Below are 19,587 nucleotides of genomic sequence, written 5' to 3'. Positions count from 1 at the left end.
CCTCTGGGTGCAGTCATGGTTTGCATATGCATTCTGGACCTGCATGGGGGGGGCATTATATATATATATATATATATATATATATCTATATCATTTTTAGTTTAACATTCTAGAGATGAACAACATCCCTTGTGATAGTTGGCCAGTGACAGGTGCTCTTTACAAAGATATATCCCTCCTCCTGCCCTCTAAGGCAGCAGATCAAACCGAGATCAGTTTGGTCAGCTGCTTCCCTGGCCTGTACCAGCCAGGTAAACAGAACCGAAACCTGAAGTGACAAAATTCTCATCTCTTCCGGATTCGTTCATCACAGAGCATAAGGAGCAATGGATGTTCCTCCCTCTCTGCTGTGGGCAGCTGGCCTGACAACTTTTAGCAGTCTCAGGCTCCCTGTTGGAATGGGAGAGCCGCCTTCTAAGCCCTGTAAAAGCGATCAGGTGGCTGTAGAGCTGCTCAGATCACTTTTACTAGGAAGTTCATCACTGGCTGAAAAATTTGAGACCAGAATTATGGTTGCAGCTGCAACCATAGTCCCGGTATAACTTCTTCCTGAGGCTGTATATTTGTGACCTAAGGATAGCAAGTGGTTAAGCCATCCAATCCCTGTTAGGAACCAGAGTACCCGAATGGTGTACTCTTCTGTAAATGGTGGCCAGGTTTTAATTGCCATCAGGAGTGTGCCAAGATTAATTGCTGCCTGAGGTGACTGTTTTTGCTGGCCACTCTCCTCTCAAGTTAACGGCTCCTGAAACCCCCCCCCCCCCATCCCAAATGCGACCCCATCATTACAACCACCTCTTTGATTGCGAGAAGGCTGGCAAAGCAACCAATGATGCTGTGGCCCAACCTCCTAGCAACCAATGATGCTGTGGCCCTACCTCCTAGCAACCACTGATTAATGTACATCATTGGTTGCTAGGATGCAGGCAGCTGGACTATACAGCATCATTAGCTGTTACGGTGCAGGCAGGTGCACCTAGTAAGCTTTGTTTATACAGGGCAATGTTATTGAGGTGCAGTGAGAATGAAGTGTTGGGTATGGACACTCTGGCTTGCCAATCCTGTCACCAAGTGACGTCTTCTCTGCGGCGTATTCATGTTTACCAACCATGTGCCTGTTTAGAGATTTCTGACACAAAGTGATGGGGATCACTCCAAAGGGTCACAAAGATGCATTTTTTTTTTTTCATAACTGCTTTTATTGAAGAATGGATTTTTATTTTCCCCTTAGTTACAGAAGGTAGTACAGGTAATTACTCTGCATACATAGATTGTAGAAGACGTAGTTAATTCGTTGATTGCAGATCACATTGAAAAAAAATAGTTCACCAGATATACATTTCAGGTGTTCACAAATGGGAATCATTTAAATGAGGGCATTGATGTAAGCTGGTTGGATCCAGTAAAAGGTTTCAACTCCTGCATGTATAGAGGGTTTAGGGTGTGGGCTGTGGCTTGTCCATGAGGCATGAAAACTGTCAAAGAATTGGTCCTTGTGTTGCATCGAGCGTTTCCAGTCATCCTTAAATTGGTGGAGGTCGGTATTGTACCTAGTTCATAAGTTCATCTCGCTTACAGGTCTTTACGAAATGTTCATTGGTTAAAAGCATCAAATACAGCCAATGCATTTTGGGGGAAATGTCTTCCCCTTCTTCAGGAATTGAATGGATATTAATAGTCCAGAAGAGATGCAATAGAAAGTTTATATTCGGGTTTGACAAAGACTATAATCTCTTATCCGCACTATGAACTGCCGGCTGGCTACCCCAGAATACTTTGTCACGGTAAGACCAAGGTCCACACACACTATACCTTCATGGATAATCTGATCTGACAGAAGATGCTCTCCATTGTAATCTGTCAGAATCAAAGTTCACTTCTATCAGTCTGACTATGACGCCCACATCGGATACTTACATTTTGTTAGGTCAATGAACAATATTCTAAGGATGTATTCATGGGTATGGATGGCCGTGATTTTAGTGTTGCCCTTGGATCACGGAAGTTCACAATTTTTTTCCACATTGTTTTACGATGGTCCATTTCAGCATTGGTTTAGATCCCTTTCACCTGGTGATCAGAAGGTTTATGCATTTCAATGGACGGATAGGTGTAAATGGACTTTTACAGCTGCCTACCTCTGGATCTTACCTGGTCCATTAAAAGAAAGCGGGAGGGGAGCTATTCTCTTCCGTTTAGCTGGATTGGAGGGTTGTCGGGTGTAAACGGACAGCAGAGACCATTTATTCCCAGCCACCCATAGCGCAGAGCATGCTTTGTCCGTGTCTGCTCTACAAAAACTGAGCAGACACGGATTTGTCATCTGCCTGCTCTACTTCTGATCAGCAGAAGCGCACAGATTCCCTGCTGATCGAAAGGAGTCCACCCCATGTGAAAGGGGCCTTGATCTGAGACCTGGACATCCCAGGTAGGGTGACATTTAGTAAAGCCATCCCTGGCAAAGGCTCTATTTCCCAGCCAACCAACCTTGGCTTCCACTGAAATGTTCCTTTCCAGAAAAGGTTGGCAATCGGGCAGCTCCGCCAGGTATGACAGATGGCATAATGTAAAAAGACCCATTGTTAGTAGAGCAAGGAAGGGTAAAAACTAATGGTTATGTGTTTTTATTGTAATCTGTGCTTTTTTTGTCCTGGTGACAACAGCTGCTCCCGTTCCCCCTATTTCTTGTACAGGCGGCCCATGGATAGGATCTTGGAAAAATTCCCCAGTGGGATCCAGGACACCCGTAACGCCATAAATAAAGTTTTAACAGCAATCTGCTCTATTCAAAAAAATGCCTTTCACTAAGCCGGACATACACTGTTATTTCTTGTTCATTCAGCCAGCAAGCTGAACATAAAGTACGTTTTACATTGTTGGTTGCATACCATGACAAATCAGACTTATAACTGCAACTCCCTCCGCATTGGCTTATCTTTACACAGGTTCCCCTTTTGTCCATCACCAATGCTACTGCCAGACTCCTTCACCTTACCAAACGTTCAGTGTCTGCTACTCCTGTCTGCCAATCCTTCCACTCTGCCAACAAATTGAAATAAAAATACTAACAATAACGTACAAAGCCATCCACAACTTGGTCCCCAGCTACATCACTATCCTAGTCTCACAATACAAACCTAATTGTTCTCTTCGTTCCTTCCAAGACTTGCTCTCAGGCTCCTTTGTCCCCTCCTTCCATGATGGTCTCCAGGATTTCTCCAGAGCCTCTCCCATCCTTTGGAATTCCCTACCCCAATCTGTCCAATTGTCTCCTACTCTGTCCAGTTTTAGATGATCCCTGAAAACCCATCTCTTCAGTGAATCCTATCCCACCTCCACCTGACAACTGTATTTCTCCATCAGCTCACCCCCCCACAGTTATAACTTATTGTGTCACTTGACCCTCCCTTTTAGATCGTAAGCTTGTATTGTACTGTAACTGTAAGCTCTGCGCAAACTTTTGGCACTATATAAATTCTGTAATATAATATTAATAATACAGTGACTCTTGGGTCATTGCTGCTCCTCTTCCATACAGGGTTAAATAGTATAGTGAATGTTGGTTTTGATTATCTGGTGGATATAAATGTTCCCCAATTCTAGCCACCCTTACCTCTTATGAATAAATCCATTTTCGGTTGAAACGCGCAAGATGGTGTTGCTATAGGTGGGGAATTTGTCGTCAGCCAGTTTGAAGGCTAAGTTCACCTTTCTGAACATGTTACACCCGTATTTAGGATGTAACAAGTTCAGCATGCACACCCTCTCCCCCCTTGACAGCGGGCAGGGGAACCCCTTCTCGCACCCACTGTCACAATTTTGATAATACCGCTCCGCCCACACGGCCGCGTCATTCCTGTCAATAGACTACAAATACTGTCAGCCATTGTGGCTGACGGCTTGTAGTTATCAAACTGCGAGGGTGCTGGTGAGGACTGTCGTAGTTCAAGGATCTTCCTGCTCTCAAGTACCTTCCTGCCTATATCGGAAATACACGTAGATGGCTATCCTGAGAGTCTGCAGGAGCTGGACATTGCACCCATGTTCTGCTGATCACTGCTGCAATATTCTGGAGGCTCCTTAGGAAAAAAATAAATAAATGCACTTTTTTTTCACCTGCAAAAAAAAGTGCATTTTTTTCTTTCTTTTTTTTTTTCAGAAGGTGAACTTAAACTTTTAATTGAATAAAGCTTTTGTGTGACGTCAAGTGCAGCCTCCTCTTCTGTGTTTGCCAAAGTACTACATGCCCTTTAGGTAATCAGTAAAGCAGGTTTTGTAGGATGTCACAATGAGTCTCTGGCACTGTTTTCTGTATTAGACACAGGAGGTGTCAGTTATAGCGTGTGTAAAGTTTTACTTCTCAAATCTTTTTCTTGTTAAAATAAAATGGGGAACCCCAGAGTATATCCATTACCTGTTTTACAGAAAAACATCAGTTAAATTGATTTAATCCTCATACAGACATGGGAACTTCTTTTTTTTTTTGTTTTGTTTTTCTGTCCTTGTTTAAAAAAAAATTTTAGCCTGGGGAAAAAAAAAAACCTAATGCAGCCGCCATATCTAAGAACTGGTAAGATGCATTATATCACATTTTTGTATTTTTTAAAGTGCATGTTTAGCCAAAAAAAAAATCAGCACAAAGAACTTGTAATCAGGTCAACACGTCCCCCGTGCATCTGACTCCTGGTTTACTTGAAATCTTCCTCCTCCGAGATGGGGATATATTATATAATATATTTTTTTTTCTTTCCTTTTCCCCATCCCTGCTTCCATAAACTTCCAGTGTGGCTGGGGGTCAGCAGAGCTGAGGGACCAATGACAGACATTTAAGAGTGTCAGCTATGCCTACCTTTTCTGCCCCTTTCCTCCAGCTTTCATGAATTAATCCCAATCTGCGAATGGAAAAGGTGGACCTTTCATCTGGCCACCCTCCATTCATCAATTGCTTTTTCTGAGAAGCTGTAGTACATGAATGGAGGAGGGGGAGGAAAGGGTGGGCATAGATGGCATGAGTACCTGTCATGCCCCTGGCCAGGGGTGGACTGACAACTCATGGGGCCCCCGGCAATAGGGGATCATGTGTCCTTGCCCAAACTCAAAGCCTATGAAAAAACTTTGTTTTGTACATAAGCAGTTCAAACAGTGAAATAGTTACACACATATGGTATTGCCATACTGGGGAGGAGTAGCAGGATGTGTTTTGGTTGTCATTCTAAGTATGCCCATGATGTGTGTGAACAATATCTTATTAATTTGACAACTTTGTGTAAAAAAGTAATTTTTTTTTCTGCATTTTCCAAAAGCTTGTGGCAAAAAAATGAAGTCTGCAAAAGACTCACAATGCCTCTTAAAAAATATCTTGGGGTGTGGTCATTTTGAGGGTGTTTCCACTGTCCTGGTGCTTCTGGGCCTCCAAAAGTGTTATAGTTAGTCAGAAAATTGGATGCGTAATGTATGCCCCTAGAAAGCATTAAGGTGATCCTTGGATTTTTGGGCCCCTCTATGTGCCTAGGCTGCAGGGGCGGACTGACAACTCATGGGGCCCCCGGGCAATAGGGGATCATGTGGCCCCTGTGTCCTTGCCCAAACTCAAAGCCTATGAAAAAGGTACCAGGGGCATCTCATGGGGCCCCCTACTGACTCCGGGCCCTCGGGCAATGCCCGAGTTTCTAAATGGTCAGTCCGCCCCTGGTACTTGCCAAAAGTCCTGGGTTAAGCAGATCAAGTTTCAGAGCAAAAGGGGTGTTATCTCCCAAGTTGTTTCCGATGTTAAAAGGGAGATTTCTTCAACTTCAACTCAACTCTCTGCTCCAAGCATAACAGCCTTTTTCTAGAAACTCAGCAGGGTGTCTCCTTGAAGCAGAGAAGCAATCGCCTCATTTGGGGAGGGTGTCGTAGGCGGGGGACTCAGGCTAGAATTAAAATCCCTCACAAGCCTATGAAAAAGGTACCTGGGGCATCTCATGGAGCCCCCTACTGACCTTGGGCAGTGCCAGAGTTTCCAAATGGTCAGTCCGCCCCTGCCCCCGGCTCTATTAACCTCTGCAGCACTGAAAGATTATGTTGCTTGGGGTAGTAGGATCTCAACTAAAATAAGAGACACATGGGGCACTTGGCATTGATGGTAAGTAAAGTGTCTTGTGTTGATTATTAATATTTTATTTTGACTAGACCTAGGCTTTCAAGCAGAACTTTATTCATTGTGGTCCCCCAAGGCTCTTGCACGTATGTATAAATCATTTTTGCAAGACTTTACTGCCAAAAAAAATATAACCTGTCTTACTTTGGGACCATAATAATTACAGATGTCTGCTCTTCGTGCCTGTTTTATTTGGTAACAAAATGTGACGGCACCCACAGCTGTTATAGAATATATGGAGATGCACCCAGATATACCACTTTGTATACAAATTGGAAAATACTGAGATATAGACTGCTGACTCACTAGTGTTTTACCAGGCTGCCAGAGCAATGGAATTAAATAGAATTAAATGGGAGGGAAGGGAGGTGTTCAGATTCAAATCACTGTTTATGTACTCTTTGCTTGTCATCTGCTAGGAGAGGAGACGCGACTTTTGTACCAGGATGGAGAAGAGGATCCTGGAAGGGTTTGCAGCCGAGTTCTTTATCAGAGTCCTGCTGCTAGGTATATTCCTGTGAGTACATCAGTCTAGTTAATGAATAAAGCTAATGTGATATGAATGTTTGTACAATGTGTTTTTATGACATATTGATCCCTCATTTTTGTATGTACACATGAAGTGGCCTTTATTCTACCTGTGGTAAGTGCGCAAACTTTGATTATTGTCCCAGGAAAAACTGTATTTATATTTGTATAAATGTTATAATATTGGTGCACCGAAACGAAAATTCTGCTGCTGAAAACAAAAAAAAAAAAAAACTAAATGCGCAGTTTTTAAAAATGAATATATATTTTTTTAAAAAAAATACACCTTAATTAAAAACAAAAATACAATTTATACCCCAATTTTGTTGTAAAATATGAAAGAGAATGTTACAGCGAGTAAATAGCCAACATGTCACGCTCGTGGAATGGTGTGAAACTGCGGTACTTAAAAATCTCCATGGGTGATGCTTTGAAAAGTTCTAGTGTAAAGTTACAGAGGAGGTCTCTTGCTCTGACGTTCGTGGCGATACCTCACCTGTGTGGTTTGAACACCATTTACATATGTGGGCATGGCCTACATATGCGTTCACTACTACGTGTGAGGATGATTTTTTAAAAAAAAAATATTTAATGGTTTGGTTTTTTTGCACTGTCCCTTTAAAAAAAAAAATGTTAATCACTTTTATTCTTATCACAAGAAATGCATGCATCCTTTGTGATGGAAATAATTAGTGACAGGTCCTCTTTATGCAGAGATATGGGGTCAATAAGACCCCACATCTCTCCTCTGCAATGTAAAGCATTGGATCAAAAAAAGCATTGATCTAGTGCTTTAAAAAAAAAAAATGGCCAGAACGGGAAGTGACATCGCTTTGGTCCTCCAAGGGCATAGAGATGAGTGGCAACCATCTTTCCTTCACTCATCTCTATGCCCAGAGCCGGGATCGATGGTTTCTCAGGTACGGCTGAGAACTAGCGGCCGGTGGGTGAGGGATGAGGGGCGGGGTTTTTTCAGCACTTTCACTGCTTTTTTTTTTTTTTCAGCCGAAAGGGGTGTTTTCGGCCGAAGCGTTTCGGCCACTGAAATTTCGGTGCATTCCTAGTTATATAGTTACATAGAAGGAAAAATACTTTTGTTTAACAAAAGACCCTTGAATACTGAAAATGCTACACCCCAGGTAAATGATTTGCCTTAATAGCCTGTATATGGATAAAGGATTAAAATTGTAGAAAGTTAATCAATACTATTAGCAAAGTAACAGGACCCCTTTTAAGGTTCTTCACATTTGCTGTGCTCTGCGATGCCCTCTGTAGAGCAATCTGCATTTGGGTCGCTATATAGAGGGCATTTGACAGGCAGTAAGGAGGCGGACAATAACCTCCTTACCACCTGATTTCAATTGAAATGTTAAAGTGATACTAGGCCCAGGACCCTGCATTCACTATATCTGGTCTCCCAGGACCATGCATTCACTATATCTGGTCTCCCTGGACCCTGCATTCACTATATGTGGTCTCCCTGGACCCTGCATTCACTATATGTGGTCTCCCTGGACCCTGCATTCACTATATGTGGTCTCCCTGGACCCTGCATTCACTATATGTGGTCTCCCTGGACCCTGCATTCACTATATGTGGTCTCCCTGGACCCTGCATTCACTATATGTGGTCTCCCTGGACCCTGCATTCACTATATGTGGTCTCCCTGGACCCTGCATTCACTATATCTGGTCTCCCGGGACCCTGCATTCACTATATCTGGTCTCCTGGGACCCTGCATTCACTATATCTGGTCTCCCCGGACCCCGCATTCACTATATCTGGTCTCCCCGGACCCCGCATTCACTATATCTGGTCTCCCCGGACCCCGCATTCACTATATCTGGTCTCCCCGGACCCCGCATTCACTATATCTGGTCTCCCCGGACCCCGCATTCACTATATCTGGTCTCCCCGGACCCTGCATTCACTATATCTGCTCTCCCACAGTACACACAACATGGAAATGCAATTATTTCAGTAAATATAAACTGCTAAATACCTTTTCTCATCAGCAGTTAAAGCAGTCTTGTGACTTCAGCAGAGCACTGGTTAAAGCTTGTAGGAGGAGTTTTCTTTCTGCTCTAGGAGGATGTGAAACCCCTGACCCTCTGTCTGGACAGTGATGATTGGCCCTGTGCTGATCACATGTACCCTCCCAAGAAAAAAACAAAACCTCTCTAGCAATACACACCAAACTGAGCATGTACATGTGACCAAGGGTTCAGTCTGTATCAGGTGGTCATTTCTACAAGAGGAAGGGCAGAGAAGAAAGGATCAAATGGCCTTTTTACACAATGCAGAGGATTAACCCCTCAGGTTCCACAGTGAGTAGAACACGTACGCTTTACTGCATATACAGACTGATTTTACTGTTGTGGATTTAGTAACACTTTAAATGAGAAGCAAAAATGGGCGAATAGGCAGGATTTTTAATACAAAAGATAAATGCTTTGTCTCTTCTGCATTAAAGTGGTAGTAAACCTGATCACTCCAAAAAAAAAAAAAAATTTCCCTGCAAGGCAATGTCATAATGTAAATTGCATGTTTAGCAGCTATTTACAGTACATACAGAAGTCTTATTATAGACGTACCTACAGGTACAAGTAAAAAAGCTGACTTTACTACCTCTTTAAAGCTACTTACCTGCCTGGCTGCCCCTGTACAGTGCACTGCGCACTCACAGCTCACTGCACAAATTTGGCAATTCTGAAGCTGATGGAACTTCCGTACATGCGTGGGAGTGTGACATCATCTAGGCCCAGCCAATGACAGCAGCCGGCGATCTAGCTGCAGATGTCAGCAGCTGGCAGGGAGTTCCAGGATGGCACATCGTTGGATTGAACTGGAGTCTAGTTCTACTTTAACCCTGTAATGGTGCACTACTGCACTGCAATCACATGCAATGGGCACGGCCCCTTTAAACTCAGTGAGTGAGTTGAAATGCCACGAATCAAAGCATCGTGACCACATCCTTTTGACAGACCTGACCAGCTGTATTGTGACTGTTTAGGTAGGCAGTCGCCCCTCTCCTGCCTGATTGAAAGAGCCCTTAGTGCTGGCCATATCAGCTGCTTATACAGGGAGGTCCATAAATATTGGGACATCGACACAATTTTAACATTTTTGGCTCTATACACCACCGCAATGGATTTGAAATGAAACGAACAAGATGTGCTTTAACTGCAGACTGTCAGCTTTAATTTGAGGGTATTTACATCCAAATCAGGTGAATGGTGTAGGAATTACAACAGTTTGCATATGTGCCTCCCACTTGTTAAGGGACCAAAAGTAATGGGACAATTGGCTTCTCAGCTGTTCCATGGCCAGGTGTGTGTTATTTCCTCATTATCCCAATTACAATGAGCAGATTAAAGGTCCAGAGTTCATTTCAAGTGTGCTATTTGCATTTGGAATCTGTTGCTGTCAACTCTCAAGATGAGATCCAAAGAGCTGTCACTATCAGTGAAGCTAACCATCATTAGGCTGAAAAAACAAAACAAACCCATTAGAGAGATAGCAAAAACATTAGGCGTGGCCAAAACAACTGTTTGGAACATTCTTAAAAAGAAGGAACGCACCAGTGAGCTCAGCAACACCAAAAGACCCGGAAGACCACGGAAAACAACTGTGGTGGATGACCGAAGAATTCTTTCCCTGGTGAAGAAAACACCCTTCACAACAGTTGGCCAGATCAAGAACAGTCTCCAGGAGGTAGGTGTATGTGTGTCAAAGTCACCAATCAAGAGAAGACTTCACCAGAGTGAATACAGAGGGTTCACCACAAGATGTAAACCATTGGTGAGCCTCAAAAACAGGAAGGCCAGATTAGAGTTTGCCAAACGACATCTAAAAAAGCCTTCACAGTTCTGGGACAACATCCTATGGACAGATGAGACCAAGATCAACTTGTACCAGAGTGATGGGAAGAGAAGAGTATGGAGAAGGAAAGGAACTGCTCATGATCCTAAGCACACCACCTCATCAGTGAAGCATGGTGGTGGTAGTGTCATGGCGTGGGCATGTATGGCTGCTAATGGAACTGGTTCTCTTGTATTTAGGCTGGGAACAGTACTGGAGCAAGATAGGTCTTGGGTAAGTAAAAGTGGGGTGAGGGGGCAATACAACTATTGGGACATTTTTTACTTTAATACAGGGAATGCATTAGGGTTAAAAAAAAAAAAAAGTGTTGCTTTTAGAACCACTTTAAACAACACCAAAATGCCTTCAGTAGGAGAGTGTTGGGTGTCTGAATTGTGGAGAGCAGTGCTCTAGGTAAGAAAACATTGGGCCTGATCCCTACATCCTTTCAATTAATCAATAGGAACAGAAACTGTCCCGTCTGCACTGTCTTTACTGACATGGCCACATCACACACCAACTGCCTACAAAAGCATTCTTCCTTGTGAAACGACAGGCAGGTGCACAGCTTTGACCAACTAATTCCCTGGTTTACTGCAGGAGAATGAAGGTTGTGGCTGGGCCTCTCGGACATCCACTCAGCCCTTATTTTCTATAGGATTAATGTCTAGAGACTGGTTAGGCCACTCCATGACCTTTTATGTGCTTCTCCTTGAGCCACTCCTTTGTTGTCTTGCTGGTATGTTCTGGGTCATTGTCATGCCGGAAGACCCATCCATGACCCATCTTTAGTGTTCTTGCTGAGGGAAGAAGACTCTCATCCAAATACAAAACATGGCTCCGTCCATTGGCCCCTCAATGCGGCAAAGTCAGCTTGTACCTTTAGCAGAGAAACAGCCCCAAAGCATAATATTTCAACCTCTGTGCTTGACTGTAGGGATGGTGTTCTTGGGGTCAAAGTCAGCATTTTTCTTCCTCCAAACATGGCAAGTCGAAGTAATGCCTAAGAGCTCAATTTTGGTTTCATCTGATCACAGCACTTTCTCCAAATCCTTCTCTGAATCATTTCGATTTTTTATTGGCCATCTTCAGACAGGCCATGTGCCTTCTTGAGCAGGAGGACCTTGCAGGTGCTGCAGGATTTCAATTTATGGCGGCATATTGTGTTACCAATGGTTTGTTTGGTGACTGTGGTCCCAACTGACTTGAGATCGTTTACAAGCTCCTCCCGTGTAGTTCTGGGCTGATCCCTCACTTTTCTCATGATCATCCTTACCCCATGAGGCAAAATCTTGCATGGAGCTCCAGACTGAGGGCAATTGATGGTTATATTGTATTTCTTTCAATTGCAAATAATCGCTCCAACAATTGTCTCCTTCACACCAAGCTTCTTGTCGATGGTCTTGTAGCCCATTACAGCCTTGTGCAGGTCTTCAGCCTTGTCCCTGATGTCTGTTGACATCTCATTGCCAATCATGGTGAGGTTTGAATGGAAGAAAAAAAATTCTGTGGACAGGTGTCTTTTATACACATAACAAGTTTCGTTAGCACCTCCTTAAATTGACAGGACTAATTCGTGTACCACATGAGCACATAGCTAGTCTATGGGAGCCAGACTTGTTGGTTGGTAGGGGATCAAATACTTTTTACTCACTGAACTGCAACTCCATTTATAACATTTGTGTCATGCGTTTTTTGTAGATTTTTAGTTGCCATTCTGTCTCTGTCATTTAAAATACACCTTTGCTAAATATTATACATCCTTCATTTCTTTGTAAGTGGGCAAACTTACAAAATCTTCAGGGGATCAAATATTTACTTTCCCCACTGTAGAATGGGGTGTAGGACAGCTTCAAAAGTAAACTCTGGAGAGAAAATTTATAGCACAAACAGATGATACATGGAAGTTATGGTTTTCTATAAAAAAAAAAACAAAAAAAATAACAAACTTTACTGTAACTTTAAGTTTGCCAATAAAGGTATCACTCTAAAGTAAATGCATCTAACAAATATATAAGTAGACTGATGAATGGTGTTCAGGGTTAAAAAAAACATTTACTTTTCCACCTTTCACAGGCTTACAGAGATGATGCACCCTTTCCAGCGAGTGATTCAGCCAGAGGAGATGTGGCTCTATAGAAACCCATATGTGGTCTCCGATCGAGTCCCCACTAACAGCATGTTTGTAAGTACCCTGTCTTGAGTTAGCATATACCTTATTGATCTACAGTATGTGAAGCAAACCTGTACAGAGAAAATATGTTGGTTGGTTCCCTGGCTGTCATGATGATTTAGTGGCTGGAATACTCTCTAAGGCACAGCCCTAGGACAGGTATGCGAACAAACCGTTCTGACTTTCAAATCTGCATGCCTTCTCTTCCACTGTTGCTAATATATTTATCAGCCATAACATTTAGACCATTGAAAGGTTAAGTGAATAAAGTTGATTTTCTCGTTACTATGGCACCTGAAAGTGGATGGGATATATTCGGCAGCAAGTGAACATGTTGTCCCTGAATTGATGTGTTGAAAGCAGAAAAAATAGGCGAGCGTAAGATTTTGAGCAGCTTTGACAAGCGTCAAATTGTAATGGCTAAAGCAGCCTTTTTTCAACCAGAGTTCCTTCAGTTCTCTTCAGGAGTGCCTTGACAAAATGTCTAAAAAATATTGTCCTAAAATTGTATAAAAGCTAGTGGTAGATCAAGCCTACCATTTTAGTTACACAAAACCTCAGGTTTTCATTGTGCATCATTCTAACTTTTCAGCTGCTGGCGTCCTAACAACCAATAAAGTCATTGGTTGCTAAGGAGGATGCTCAGCTTCTTCTCTACCCCTACCCTGTCCCTTTCTGTCAGCACTGGGGGTCATAGTAGGGAGAGAAACTGAGAGAGAAGAGAGAAATTGGAATACTAGTCGGTACAAATGTACAAGGGTGTGTTTTCTTTGGAATAATCAACTTAACCCTGGGTGTCCGCTGTGTGGCTGCTGCTACATTCTGTAAAACTATAAATGTATTTTATTTACATTTTAGATTGGGGTGCCTTCAGATTGTGCAGAATTTTAAAGGTTGTTCTTCCTGAAATAAGGACAAGAAGCACTGGATTAGACTGTGTCAGAACTACTCCAAAACTGTTGTGGGATATTCCCTGTCTGCAGTGGTCAGGACCTACCAAAAAAGGTCCAAGGAAGGAAAACTGGTGACAGGGCCATGAGGGGTAAGGCTCATTGATGGACAAGGGGAGTCAAGGCTGGCCTGGCTAGTCTGATCCAGTAGAAGAGCTACTGTAGCTCAAAATGCTGAAAATGTTAATATTGGTTCTGAGAGGTGTCAGGACATAGTGCATTGCCGCTTGTTGTGTATGGAGCAACGTAGCTGCAGACTGGTCAGGTCGCCCATGCTGACTCATGTCCACAGCCAAAGGTGCCTTCAGTGGGCACGTGAGTATCGGAACAGGACCATGGAGCAATGGAAGAAGGTGGTCTGGTCTGATGGATCATGTTTTGTTTTACATCCTGTGGCTGGCTGGGTGCTTGTTCGTCACTAATCTGGGGAAGAGATGGCACCAGAATGCAGTATGGGAAGAAGGCACGCTTACCGTAATTTTCCTTTCCTGGTGTCTATTCATGTCTGCATTCCTATGATAGAGCTCTGCCCTTATCATAGTTTTGCTGCAGGGTAGGCACCAGGAAAAAGGTGTAAAAGACAAAAGGGAGCATTGTATTTCACTTGACATCCCTTCATATCAACTATTAAGGTATCGTGCACACAGTTTATGCATTGTTTTTGATGAGTCACCTGACTCATAGACTTGCATTGTAAGAAGGAGAAATAAGTCCAACCATTGCATAGTTCTGAAAATCAGGACAGAGATGCCCACATACTGTGTGTAATGAGCTGGCCTGCATGCATGAACTAGCAATGCTCCCAAGACTTGGAAGATGGCAGCCTTTAGTGTTGGGAAGGTGCCCTGGCAGTGACAGGTACAGTGCCTTGAACAAGTATTCATGCCCATTGAAATTTTCCATATTTTGTCATGTTACAACGAAAAATGAAAATTTTATTTTCATGGGATTTTATGTGATAGAAAAACAATGGAGAACCACCTGTGCTACCCTGAATAAACTATTCTTCTAGGAATTGGTTGCTGCTTGCACCTGGCTATACACCTGGATAGAATGGGATCAAAAGTATAACAAAATACGCCACACTTTTCAGATATTTATTTGTAAAAACTTTTGAAAACCATTTATCATTTTCCTTCCACTTCACAATTATGTGCCACTTTGTGTTGGTCTATCACATAAAATTATTACAAAATTGGAGCTTCCTCATCGGTGTTTATAAAACAAGAAGAAGAATCCTTCCATCGTGTGATATAGATTCATTTATTGATGTAAAAGAATACTATAAATGCTCATTCACATGCGTTATGGGAAAAAAATGCTCACAGATCCTCATAGGAACTCCTGGGTGTACTCCTATGGGTGCTTCAAGATGGCGCTTGCGCCGGATGTGATGTCACCATGTCTCCGTCTCTCGTCTGACTAGTTGCATCACTAATCACATGACTTCATCAGGAACAACGGGCGTGGTGACAAACCGTGCTATTTATACTGTCCTCATATTAATTTCATTAATAATGAGATTAAAATTAACCTCATTAATATGAGGACAGTATAAATAGCATACTTTTTAATTGATTTAAGTTGTGTGTTTATCATAGTGTCACTGGATTTTCATTTGTGGATTCACTTAATATTTGATTTATTTTTTTGCTATTTATATAGTAGTATCTTCCCAAGTTTGGGGACTAGAGCACGGCAATTTACACTTTGGTACATGTGGTCACTTGTTGAGTGGTGGTCGCACATTTATGTTGAAGGATTTATTATAGTCCTTGTAGATTGTCTTATAGTCAGGGTTAATTTATCCTGACCGTCCTATTGTTTGTTTCTATAAGCACAATAGTGCCATTTGTCAGTTATTTCCACTTATTTACTTTATTGCACCTTTGGGAATTCATTTATGCCAAGTGTTTTATCGCGAATGGTTTAGTACAGGTTTGTGATTTCACCCTGTTTAGGGACACAAGTGGGTTTATGTATTGGGTTTTTGTGTTTTTTGCACATTTGTATTTTATTTCTTATGGTTTATCAAACATCACTGGATAAGATTGTATAATAATATGATGAATTGAGTTTGTGATAATTATACACAGGAGGATTCACTAGGGGTGTAATTGAAACCTCATTTTGAATTAATTATTTATAGAAGTACAAGTGTGGGAGCGCAGCACCAATTTTGTTATAATTTTATGTGATAGACCAACACAAGTGGCACATAACTATGCAGTGGAAGGAAAATGATAAATGGTTTTCAAAAGTTTTTCCAAATATCTGAAAAGTGTCGCGTACATTTTGTATTCAGCCCCCTTTACTCTGATATCACTAAATAAAATCTAGTGGAACCAATTGCCTTCAGAAGTCACCTTATTAGTAAATGGAGTCCACCTGTGTGTAATTTATTCTCAGCTGTTCTGTGAAGCCCTCAGAGGTTTGTTAGAGAACATTAGTGAACAAACAGCATCATGGAAGGCCAAGGAACACAACAGACAGGTCAGGGATAAAGTTGTGGGGAAGCTTAAAGCAGGGTTAGGGTATAAGAGAGAAAATATCACAAGCTTTGAACATTTCATGGAGCACTGTTCAATCTATCATCTGAAAATTGAAATAGTATGGCACAACTGCAAACCTACCAAGACCTGCCCGTCCATCTAAACTGACAGGCAGGGCAAGGAGAACAGAGGTGACTCTGGAGATTCTGCAGAGATCCACAGTTCAGGTGGGAGAATTTGTCCACAGGACAATTATTGATCGTGTATTCCACAAATCTGGCCTTTATGGAAGAGTGGCAAGAAAGCCATAAGAAGTCCCATTTGCAGTTTGTGACAAGCCATGTGGGGGACACAGCAAACATGTGGAAGAAGGTGCTCTGGTCAGATGAGACCAAAAATGACATTTTTGGTATAAAAGCAAAATGCTGTGTGTAGTGGAAAACTAACACTGCACATCACCCTGAACACACCATCCCCACCGTGAGACATGGTGGTGGCAGCAAAATGTTGTGGGGATTTCTTCAGCAGGGACAGGGAAGCTTGTCAGAGTTGATGGGAAGATGGGTGGAGCCAAATACAGGGCAATCGTAGAAGAGTCTGCAAAAGACCTGAGACTGGGGAGGAGATTCAACTTCCAGCAGGACAACGACCCAAAACATCCAGCCAGAGCTACAATGGAATGGTTTAGATCGGGTGTCGGCAACCCGCGGCTCCAGAGCCGCATGCGGCTCTTTTTCATCTTTGCTGCGGCTCCGGAGCACACTGCCCACCAGGTGGTCGGCAAGCCGCAGATCGCGAGCCACATGCGGCTCTTCTGTGTGCCGGGCGCCCGCTCCCCTCCCTCCTCAAAAATCCGGCCCGCGGAGCGTGGAACATTGGCTGTCAGGATGTAGGTGGGGCAGCCAGGATGTAGGCGGGGCAGAGTGACGAACTCCTCTCTCAGTCCGCCCTGAAGACCAGAACGGCGCGGGAACACAGCGAGAGGAACGCGCGGAGCAAAGGTAAGTGAATTGAGACAATATGGGGGATGAATTACTATGTGGGGGATGAATTACTGTGTGGGGGATGAATTACTGTGTGGGGGATGAATTACTGTGTGGGGGATGAATTACTGTGTGGGGGATGAATTACTGTGTGGGGGATGAATTACTATGTGGGGGATGAATTACTATATGGGGGAAGAATTACTATATGGGGGAAGAATTACTATATGGGGGATGAATTACTATATGGGGGAAGAATTACTATATGGGGGATGAATTACTATATGGGGGATGAATTACTATGTGGGGGATGAATTACTATATGGGGGATGAATTACTGTATGGGGGATGAATTACTATATGGGGGATGAATTACTATATGGGGGATGAATTACTATATGGGGGATGTATTTTCAGTTTTAAAAATGTGGCTGTCAAAATAAATTTCAATCGTGGTTTTGGCGAGATTTGGCTCAGTTGAAAAAAAAGGTTGCCCACCACTGACCTAAGGCTATGATTGAGATTATGAAGATACACTGTGGCCCTGATTAACCCTTTGCTTACTGGGCCCTTAAACCCCCTTCATGACCAGAGTGCTTTTTGCAATATATGCAGTGTCGGATTTGTTATAAATGTTGCAATGGTTTTGCGGCTCCCATTCTTTTTTTTCCCTTCGGAAACGGGTCCAAGTGGCTCTTTATGTCTTAAAGGTTGCAGACCCCTGGTTTAGATCAAAGCATATTCATGTGTTAGAATGGGCTAGTCACAGTCCAGACCTAAATCCAATTGAAAATCTGTGGCAAGACTTGCAGCTGTAATTGCAGCAAAAGGTGGTTCTCCAAAGTATTGACTCCGGGCTGCTGAATACAAATTCATGCCACACTTTTCACATATTTTTTTGTAAAAAACGTTTGAAAAGCATTTGTTTTTTTCCCACTTCACAATTATGTGCCACTTTGTGTTGGTTGGTCACAGTGGTCTCCAAACTTTCTAAACAAAGGCCCAGTTTACTGTCCTTCAGACTTTGAGGGCTGGACTGCGGACAGTGGGAGTAGAAAAGGTCCCGACGTCAGTGGAAAAAAAATAATGCCCCATGGTCTGGTGTAAGTGGGAGGAATTGTGCCCCATCATTGATGTCATTGGACTTTATCATTTGTGTTATTGGGAGGAATTGTGCCCCCTTCATTGGTAAGTGGGGGAATTACACCCAATTGTTGGTTGTAGATGAAATAGTGCCCCAAGGACCAGATAAAAGCAAGCAAAGGGCCATATCTGACCCCTGGGCCGCAGTTTGGAGACCACTGGTCTCACATAAAATCCCAGTAAAATAAAATTACGTTTTTGGTTGTAACATGACAATGTGGAAAATTTTCAAGGGGTATGAATATTTTTTCAAGCCACTGTAAGTGGTAGTGTTTTTCAAGCAGAAATCCAATAAAAAAAAGTTTAAGAGCACATTTAGAAGATTGAGAAAATACCACTTCAATCAGGAGCTGCAACATCATATAACCCACTACCTCTGAACTCAGGCTGTCACGTTCATTGCCCCCCCAGCCTGTAAAAGTGATGAGTTAATTTCTCTTCCACTCTGCTTTCTCCTCCTATCAGCATGCTCCTTTTTAGGCAGATGTACTGATTGGCTCTTGTGCTGCTTCTTCCTCTCCCATTCTAAGCCCTGCTCAATTAGGACTTAAAGAAGCTGATCTCAAGTCAAATTCAGGTGCACTACATCATAAAATACATTTCAAGTGTCCTTCAATGCAGAACTGCATACATTTGTGTCTTTCTAATCTGACTGGATTTCATCTTTAACCTCTTCACGCTGGCCGCACACAAATGTGCGAACTCCCAGTGTCTGGGCCTAGACGCCAAGCGGCCGCACATTTGTGTGCAATTAACCAAAAACATATGTGCTGAGAGCACGCACCCTGCACGCTCCCAGCACACATGTCCGGTACTCACGGAAAGGTCCCGGTCTGTGCTTTCGATCGGGACCTTTCCCAATCATGTGACCGTCGTGATGATGCGTCACGGCGGTCACATGATCCCTAAACCCCGCCCGTCCTGCCTCCCGCCTTCTGAAACTCTTAAAGGGCCAGGAGGCGCCGGCAGGAACGGGTTAAATAGTATGATGATGGAGGGAAACTTCTAGCTTGTCTGTGTCTCTGCCTTTTATAATACGAATCCTGCTGGGTATTCACATTATGAAACATGGGGAGGCTGCAGACAGACCTTGCATTCCAGTTGTCAGAATTGTGTACAGATGCACCACGGCTGTATCTTTTATCACGTTTTCCTTTGTGTTTCTAGCTGATCTCTTTCTTGGCTCCCATCTCGGTTGTGGTTCTGGCCCGCCTTTGTCGGCGAGTGGATCGCACAGACGCACGTGAAGCTATACTTGGTAATATTTGTACTGATAGTAACTCTTCTTCTGAAACAGCCACAGATAGCGGAGTATAAT

General features: G+C 43.0%; 1 protein-coding gene across 1 annotated transcript in view; it reads left to right on the top strand.

Annotated features, from left to right (window-relative positions):
• Nucleotides 1-19,587, top strand: part of PLPP5 (phospholipid phosphatase 5) — a 33,842-nt gene that overhangs the window by 3,459 nt on the left and 10,796 nt on the right. The window contains exons 2-4 of the mRNA XM_089661342.1: nucleotides 6,559-6,656; nucleotides 12,605-12,713; nucleotides 19,437-19,527. Coding sequence (XP_089517468.1) covers nucleotides 6,586-6,656; nucleotides 12,605-12,713; nucleotides 19,437-19,527 — 271 coding nt within the window. The 5' untranslated portion in view covers nucleotides 6,559-6,585. The remainder of the gene's footprint in view (nucleotides 1-6,558; nucleotides 6,657-12,604; nucleotides 12,714-19,436; nucleotides 19,528-19,587) is intronic.

Source organism: Staurois parvus, unplaced genomic scaffold (genome assembly GCF_062004578.1).
Source record: "Staurois parvus isolate SC_StPar_1 unplaced genomic scaffold, SC_StPar_1.0 ptg001328l, whole genome shotgun sequence".
Lineage (NCBI taxonomy): Eukaryota > Metazoa > Chordata > Amphibia > Anura > Ranidae > Staurois > Staurois parvus.
The sequence above is the reverse complement of the archived record's forward strand: the minus strand, read 5'-3'. Positions and strand labels throughout refer to the sequence as shown.